Source organism: Uloborus diversus, chromosome 2 (genome assembly GCF_026930045.1).
Source record: "Uloborus diversus isolate 005 chromosome 2, Udiv.v.3.1, whole genome shotgun sequence".
NCBI classification, from domain to species: domain Eukaryota; kingdom Metazoa; phylum Arthropoda; class Arachnida; order Araneae; family Uloboridae; genus Uloborus; species Uloborus diversus.
The window spans coordinates 196,690,483-196,700,046 of record NC_072732.1 but is presented as its reverse complement, the minus strand read 5'-3'; the positions used below and the strand labels follow the sequence as shown (position 1 = coordinate 196,700,046).

Below are 9,564 nucleotides of genomic sequence, written 5' to 3'. Positions count from 1 at the left end.
CTTTTCTACAACCTCGCACATTTAGAGCCAGGAGAAAAACACCGAATGAAATTTTTACAATTTGTTACTGGATTTATGTACTAGAATATAAGCTAAATAAAACGATGAGTCACAATTAGGGCTTTATGGAGAAAACAATTCTGAGGCTGAGGTTGACATTTCTATAGAATCTCCCTATAGTATGATCATTGTGCAAAATTTAATGACTTGTACACCTTACTAGCCACTTTTAATCTATTAAAATGCAAACAAATGTATACCGAACAAGCTCGTTTATCCAGACTAACTGGACCAAAAGCAATCCGAATGGTCAAAAATCAGGACGATCTGGGAAGTATATGGATAAGCAAAGCAAATCCTTAAATAGGCAGACTTGCCGTTCATTAAGACAAAAAGCCATAATGTGTAACAACATTGTAAAACTGTTTGCAAGACATTTAAAATATCAAAACAATTTTTCACATAATTTCTCAACAGAAGATTATTCCACTGTCTTCTGGCCAAACACCAGAGTTGTTTGAAAAAAGCACGATCGTCCAAACGTTTTATTATTACAGTTCAGCTGCAGTGGTGTTTGTTAGCTTATTTTATTCTTTGTACAATCTATGCAGAACCTGTACAATTAATCATAATTAAAAGCGAATAATCGTCGTACTTATAGTTACTATCATTGAAGTTATCTATGCGAATATATTATTTTTTTTAATAAGGCAGCCAATTTGATCCGGATAATTTTAAAGATCTGGATAAACAAGGGCCAGATAAACGAAGTTCTCCAGCATTTCTGCCCTGAAAGCATACACCTTTTTGTATATTTTTTTAGTTCAAATGAAAACATTGCTTTTAACGTTTTAGTTCGTTTAAAGGTAGAGCTTTTTTTTAAGTTTCATTTGATAAAAAGCTTTAATTTGGGTGGAAGAGAAGGGGGCTGGAATTGCCCTATTCTAATGGATGTGTACATTTTTTGCATTGAACTGAGTAAAAATACTTCCATAACTATGTAGTCATGGATGATATTTTGTGGTATAATCAAGTATCGTCAAGTAGTTTAAAATGATGAGCGTGAACCGTAGGAGAATAAAAGAAAAAGAGTAAATGAGAGCAATAGTTCAGAAAAAAACTTTGTATGAAATTTTAATTTTTATACCAGGACATGTTCATTAAATCTGTGTATTACCTTCTAATATTTTTTCGTGTAGAAGTGGGATATTTAAAAATTATACTTATTCCTTCATAAGTTTGAAATGTTTATTATCATCTTTCTTTTATATTTTGTTTTTCAAATGTGTATTATTTTATTCAACGCATTCTTTTAATAGGAAAAAAATATTATTGCTTTCTTAATACACATATAAAATTTCTTACCATAAACGAAGTCTCCTTTGAGAAAAGCATTTTTTGTAGTCTGAATAGATGCGTCTTGTATTTTTCTCCATTTAAATATATATCAACTGTGCCAATTGTATAATTTATTCCAACTGAAAAACAAATCATAAAATTTCTTTCATTTTTTATACAGTATTTTTAATTCTATTTATGGGTAAAACATTTTAGCACTTGTTGATATTTGGAAGAAAAGTTACAGTTTTTTTACAAAAGATTTTATTTATATGTTTGCATACATTGACTCTGAAAAACTCTTAATTGGACATCTGTGGGGCGAAGATAGTCCAGCGCAATATTTGAGGGTTTGTTGATACTCAGCTAGTCTTACATTAGGTGTGGGGGAAGGAATATTCCTCCCTGGATGAACACGCAGCTGTTGCACAAAATAATAATCGTCATCTTCGAACAAAATCATTAAGATTTGACCTTACGGTTTAAGAACATTTAAAATATAAAATAACCTCCCCCCCCCCCCTTCGCTTTTCATTGAACAAATAGTTCATGAATAGTTCATTAAGATGGAATTTCAAGTACGTTATTATTTGTAATTTTGTATTTCTCGTTAAAAGTTGTAAAACTAACAACACTCACATTACAACATATTATACAATATAACATACGCCACTTTCGCGATCCTGTCGTAATCACAAAAGATTAAGCCTCACGAAATATTTCCACTTCTTACAGATAATTAATTTACTGTTCTATTCGTATAAAATTCGAGAACATTTTAGCGAAATTACCGATATCTTCATTTTTGCAAAAATTACGGCTAACGGAAATAAGTTATTTAACTAGGTTTACCTCTTAGTGAACGAAAACTAGTTTATATAAAACATGTTACTGCTTCTGTAAGGTCATATATTAGTTAAATTGTAACACCAGGATAGCATTTGAAATCATTAATCCTAACAATGAAGGAATGTTGCTCCAACGAAGACACGCTATTCTGCCATGCTTGCTACGCCGTGCTGGTAGATTAGTTCATTTAGATCACGATGGCATTAAACTTTATTTTTTTTATAAATTAACTCTCGCCAAATTGTTAATTCTACGTTACAAAATATTGCTTAAAAGACACACCAGTGTGATTTTCTTTTTAATCTTTTCTCGAAGCATGCGCTTTGTAAACTGTTTTACGCATATGCTTTGTGAACTGTTTTAAGCATATGCTTTCTGCCCCTGTATATACTTTTTTAAGGGGAGTCAGTACCCTAAATACTTTCAAAAATTTGATTTCTTGATTTTTATATGTTTTGAAGCTCCATTTAAATACCTTTTTAATGATACAAATTTCTTGATCGTGCTCATATTAGAAGTAAGTTAAAATAAACTTTAAAAAAATTTAAACGCATGTTGATAAGGTATGATTTTCCCCTTTAAATTGCAATATCTCGAAATGGTATTTTTGAAATTAAATGTTCCTTTCTCTCAGAAACTAAATTGTGTTAGGCTTTGAAATTTTTACCACCTATTCCATACATCTAATTGCATATACTGAAGTAAAATCTTTCTCATATTCCAAAAATATTTTTTATAGAGATGATTTCGTGTTACAAAATGGCATTTTAAAAAAAAAAAATACAGTGACTTACTCATTAGAATTAAAGAAAAAAAAAACTAAGCTTCCTTTCTGTAAATCGTTACTTCAGTATAAAGAAAACAATCTATTTCAGGTACAGAAAAAATTTCATAAATGTACCTTAAATAGATTTTCAGAAAAAGGTACATGAACCTGTGCATTTTGACATTGACTGTATAGGGAGTATTGACTCCCCTTAAACCTTGTAAGTCCATAACGAAACTTAAAAATCTGCCTTTGAAACTTTCAGGAAATCAGAGATGCATACTCTTTTTATAAGGGCTGAAGTCGTAAAGTTAACAGTACGTTTGATTGTGTACTTTAGTTGTGCCCCAGCATATTATACCCAAGGTTCGTACCTCATATTAAAATGAATTTCGCTGACTAGAACACATATAAACTTTAAATGTATTTGATTCTTTTCAAAAATGAAATGAGAAAACACTGCAAGGAAGAGAAAGTTGTAAACCAAGAATGGTTGGTACCACTACTAAATGCAAAGTTTCAGCCCTCTTTCAGAAAAAAAAGTTCCGATCATTCGGTTTTGAATTAGCAACAATCCTTCTTATTGTAGAATGAAGATGACTAGTCGTTTTGAAAGTTTCTAGAACAAAATTTTCGATTTGTAACATGATAAACGGTTACATGGATAAGATTCACATAGGGGCCGCGTACCGCAGTTTGGGAACTACTGTAATGTATAATATCAGATTGCTATAATTCGGTTTACTTCTTCAATGGTCAGCAACTTATGTAATCGACCTCAGGTATAAAGAGCAATTCGAAATAATTTCGATGGGCATATATTGCTCTCTAATAGCTCTTGCTTAGTTCTGCCGCGAGCAGGTAAAAAGCAATATCTGCAAAAACAGTGAGTTTTGAATATATTTGAAGAAACGTGGTTTGGATTCAACACTAACGAAAGGAAAATGTTGGAATTTAACGTTTGTTTAACGTTATTTTTTTTCAGCGAAAACCAAATAAGCAAGCTGGTACATTGAATTTGACGTAGAATACATGACAAAAATGCAAGGGAAAAAATGATAGTAAATAAAGAAATAAAAGCAAAAATTTAAAAACATTTTGCAGTTACTGCCCTTTACCTGGGTATTATGAATATTACTGAACAAGTTCGAAAATGAGTGCTAAGTGTTCAAATGAAACCATACAAAACTAGAAACTTCCACCTATATCTCGCTTGACCTTTCTCAGATGATATATTTTAATACTACATTTTATTCCAATATGTCAATTGGTATGTCTTTGTTCAAAAAGAATACATAGACAAAAACGAGCTACTGTAAACATATTAATAAGCAGGAAAGATTTTACAAAAGGGAAGACATTGGCCGTCGTTCGTGTGAATGGCTTGAACACAATCTGCATCTCCAGGGTCCAGTCTGTCATCTAATGACGTGAACTGGGTTAAAAGGACGCCGTTAGCTTCAAGAGCTTAATAAAAGAAGAAAAAAGATGTACTTTGACAGAAGCAAGACTTAGTTTTCCTTTACACGATTCGAGCAGTTTTTTAGCTATGAAAAAATGGATTGAATTTGATGTTTAGGAATATAATAAAGGTTACAACAATATTATACTGAGAAAGTGTGTTATGTATAGAGTGGTCCGAAAGTAGGCATGCCCTCTTCTCTTACCACACCCTTTCCTTTCAACATTATTTACAGTGGAATGTATTTATACCCAGTTACCTTGAAGACTTCAGAGTTATAAACATCGGTAGAACACCATCTATGTAGTAACAAAGCTGGATTCTGCGCATATTCTTGTACATGTTTTGAGGCCAAAAAACTTTGAATTCCCAATGCTCCGCAAAACATGTGCACAAACATGGTGTCGAATTTATCTGTGTTATGACACGGAGAGTGTTCTACTGATTTTGATGACTCTTAGGACGTCAAGGTAACTGTATAACAAACATGCTGCCATAACTTTAGAAAAATGAAAATAATGCAGGGATAAGCTCACTTTCGGACCACTTTGTGCACCTGTGTTTTAATTTTTTAATTCGATTTTTGCTCATTATAAAAAAATTAAAAGGAAAAATGAAAAAAAAAACGTATCATTTAAATAGTTATAAACTGTCATTAAAATAAATTCATACACCAAAAAAATAAAAAATTTTAATGAAACGTATGTAAACATTTTAATTCACATAAATTGCTCAAATAAAAGTGCAAAAGAAATATTCTTACTCCACTGAATGAAAACCTGCAGTGCACAAAGTTGAATTCGAACGCGCTTAGTTTTAGCTGTTGCAACTTCTTATATCGTTGTGCAAGGAAAGATGGCTGATGAACTGGAAGTCGAATCAAATTACTTTCTTTCGTAATAGGTAGGGTAAGCGAGAATTCGCAAGCAGTGAAATTCTTACTGCTTGCCAGTTTTTGCCGATCTAATGAAGTAGTGTGCTTTCGCTTCCAGTTCATAATATCTCAGTGGCACAACTATAGGACTGACACATTTAAAACATAAAAACATGAATTGACATATTTAGGTGTACTTGGAATAATTTTACAGATTTTAAGCACTAATTCGTATGATACAAACTGAATTAAAGCACACGAGGGAACAATGCGCTCTCTCTCTCATTTTGGCCACGCAACACTAAACACATTACTTAGGTCCTTAAGTGCCATACATTAAGAACTGCTTATTGGTACCATTCATTAGATGGTCTGAGCTTTCGTCATACACCCAATCCACTAATATAAGCTTTCTGATTTGCTCTAAGAAGGCTCCAATCAACTTCTATGGTTTCTCGACCAAGGTAAACTGATAACAATAGTATAAAACAACACTATGCGGAGAGCAATTGAAAAATGTAATTAACGTTACTACTTTTGCGCTTTATGTTTCTTCTCGATCTCAGCTTTATGGAATTCATTGTTCTTACGTTCTTTTATATCAAACTTCATTTTAATTCTGAAACATAGGTAAAATTTCTTTCTGTCGCTTTTTATAGTACAGTACAACCTCGTTTAACCGGACTAATTGGGACTAAGAGATATTCGGACGATCGAAAATCCGGATAATCCGAGTATTATGGGTAATAGTAAAAGCAACTCCTAAATTGAGCCGATTTACAGTTCATGACAAAAAAAAAAAAAAAAGACTACGTAGAATTATTCAAAGACGTAATAAAGTTTTTTTAAACCAAACATTTTTTTAAACCAAGAATCGGTCGGTCCACTGTCCTTTCAGCCAAACACGTATTACTTTTAAACAAAGCGCGGTTTAATCTGACGCTTTATCACTCATCAGCTGCAGTGGTGTTTGTTATATTATACAGTAGACACTCTTTTTATGCATGTTTATTTTACGCGGTTTCTATTATACGCGGTTTAAGATTTGGCACCTTTATTTTGTTTTACGCGGATGAGTTTCGATTTTACGCGGATGCAGCATTGCGAAACAGATAAAATTTTCCCCTTTTTCAAAATCTCAACTCCTGAGATTGCAGATAACAAGTAATAAACAGCATTTTGACGTGCTAACAGACGAGCTTTTGCAACAGATTTTTTTCAACCAAAATCTTTCACACTGAAAATTTTGAGTCATTCCTAGACAATGGCAAATGATCCGAATTATTAGTGAAGGAAGATTCGGTCATGGAAATAAAGCGAGTGATCATGAAAGTGTTAATGCCCCACAAAGAACAACTACAGAGAAAACTTTTTTTATGGTAAGGGGGCCCACATAATTACAGAAACAACTCTTTTAATAAGCACTAAGTTAATTCATGTTTTCTTTATGCACGTTGTGACTATGTATTGGAATAAGTACCCAGTAAGCGTTTTATATAAATTTATCGATCTCTAGAATGGATTTTTTTTTCATCTACGGAACCTAATCCATATGTTAACACTATTATTAAGTCTCAATTTACGCGGTTCCGTTTCACGCGGTATTTCCGTAGAACGTAACCCCCGCGTAAAACGAGGGTCTAGTGTATTAACATACTTTATTGTTCAATCTGTGCAGGAGCTTTACTTTTCAGAAAAATAAATAGCAAATGATCGGCATGCGTATAGTTATGTCCTTGCTATCATAGCTACAAATTTGATCAGGATACTTCGAAGATTCGGGTAAATGAGGGCCGGATAAACGGAGTTCTTCTGAACATTTTTACTAAGTTTAATATATTTTTTCTAAATACTTTAATTTAAAAGTTAAGAATAGTTGATTTCAATCCTATCACATGCAGTATTGTGTTGTACTCGCACTGTCCTCATTTGGCAATAAAACAAAAATCGCGGTAACTATATTTTTGTTTAGTTATGCAAACGTTAGTATGACCATACTAAAGCTCTGCTCACAATGCTCATAGTTTGAAGCGTTTTTTCTTTTTAATATAAAAAAAATATTAATATTTGTCCCCGTTATGTGTTTGAGCCTTAGTAAAATTATTTTACTCCTCATCTTGATTTATCAAAAGGTTCCGGTTGGCCTCTCAGAAGAGTTATTGAAGACAGTATTGCTTTTACAAGTGTTTGAAATAGTATATTCATTGATTCCGTCTTACCGTTAATGATTGAAATATGGGTTTCCTGCCCTAGATATCCACATAAATGTGCTCCGTAACTATGACCAGTGCATGAAAAATCTTTATGGGTGAGATTAAAATTTTCCTGAAATAGAGCACAATATTAAACAGCTTGTAAGTAATTAATCCACAACTAAAAGATTCGTCAATATTTAATCTACAGTATTAGCAATGTTGCTCAAGTGCAGCTGAAATGGAATCTGGAACCCGGTATGCTCACAATTTTCAATTTATTCTTCATGCCGTTAGAAACTATATCAAGAAAAAATTCAGCTTATCAACAAGCTGATGTGTGCATCACATGACTTCGTTTTACCCGAATTTAATGTTATTTCCTCATTACTACAATTTTAATGTGATTCAATAGTTTACTCTCAAAATAACACCAATAGTGGCCAAGTTGAAACCATTTTTTTAAATGCTAAATTTGTCGCCAAGTTGGCGGCAAAACTTGGTGACCAAAAGACTGGCGATATATCGCCAAGTGTCTGCCAAATTGTAACACTACTTGAGTTTTCATCGAAATTAACAATGATTTTCCTCAAAAAGGGGAAGAATACCCCTTTAGAAACACTCGAATGCAAACAAAAAGGGAGGTGCACAACTAGACCCCACTAGAAGTCTACGTACCAGATTTCAACTTTCTAGGACATACCGTTCTTGAGTTGTGCGACATACATACGCACATATGCACGTACATACAGACATCACGAGAAAACTCGTAGTAATTACCTCGGAAATCGTCAAAATGGATATTTCGCGTATCTCTACGTTCTTAGGCACTTATCCACGTGCTCGAGTCGAAAAAAACCTCATCATTCATTCAGGGGTGAGTAAAATAGAAATTAAGGTCGATTTTTGAGTGAAATTTTTTTTGCGAACACAATACTTCCTTTTTTGTAAAAGGAAGTGAAAAAAAAGTGATAGACACATACTTAGAAGAAAAACCATTTTTTTATGCTTCAAGTGTAATCAAACGGTTTTATAAATGATAAGTTGAGTTTTATGTTTCAGAAACCAATCTAAAGTACTATGGGATAAGCCAAAACAATCAAAGTTTTATAAAATAGTTCTGCCTTCTTACCTTCAAAATATCTACCACAGCAGCAACTTGTTTGGCAACATGTTTGGCGTTGTAAAAAGTGTCCTGTGGATCAAAAGTATTTCCCCACATCCAATTAAAAGCATGTTGTAACAACCTTTTTTCAACATTTCATTTTTTATTTCCTGAGAAAATACAGGCAACAAAAATATTTCAACAGTATTGGTAATGAGGTACGTCTTTCTAAACTTATGTTTAAAGACAGATATTTTACAACATGTTTATTCACTTCCACATTAAAGCAAAACCCAGGAGTTATTAAGACTATGTGTGTAAGCATTCTGAGAAAGTCACTAGATACAAAGACAACGAAAGTTCCTTAAAAAAATTAATTCACAAATGCAAGTATAACGATGCAACTATAAAATATGTTTTCAATGCTTTACAGCATTTGATTCGACTTTTCAGTTCTAATAGTTTTCTGGATATACTGTGTCATTTTAAACTCTTTTAAATGCATCAAAGAATTTAAATCAGGTTCTGCGCAATTCATTTCACTACATATAGAATTACATAAAAAAAAATTCTTGAAAGTTTTCTGGACATAATAAACCAGGTTATAGTCAAAACCTTCTACCTTTGTTTAATGCTTTATTCATTGTTTTAAAAAAGTTTACCTCTCAAAATGTACTTCTATGATATGGTGAAAGCTAAGGAAAACGCTTTTTAGAATGATTGGAAATCGTATTACTCGTGTAGAAACGTAGCCGAGTATATTTTTAAGATAGGCTAACGCCGCGGGTTAAAGGCTTGAAATATGCAGCACAAAGCTAAGTGCAATGTCTGTGCATTATGCAGGATGTTCCGTTTAAATCTGCAAGACCTTTATTTTCGCAACCGTTAGTTCTAGATGTATACTTCCAATTGCAAAAATGTTCAAAATCAGATGAAGAGTTAAGATATTGAAAGTTTGAAGTCGCAGAAATTAAAATA

The 9,564-nt window shown here is 32.7% G+C and overlaps 1 protein-coding gene across 1 annotated transcript; it reads right to left on the bottom strand.

Annotated features, from left to right (window-relative positions):
- Window positions 1–734: 734 nt before the first annotated feature.
- Window positions 735–8,703, bottom strand: LOC129216749 (inactive pancreatic lipase-related protein 1-like). Its single transcript, XM_054850966.1, has 5 exons — window positions 8,614–8,703; window positions 7,509–7,614; window positions 4,301–4,420; window positions 1,366–1,478; window positions 735–803 (listed from the first exon to the last, which is right to left on the bottom strand). Exons 1-5 carry the CDS (start codon window positions 8,701–8,703, stop codon window positions 735–737), a joined length of 498 nt encoding a protein of 165 aa, XP_054706941.1.
- Window positions 8,704–9,564: the final 861 nt, after the last annotated feature.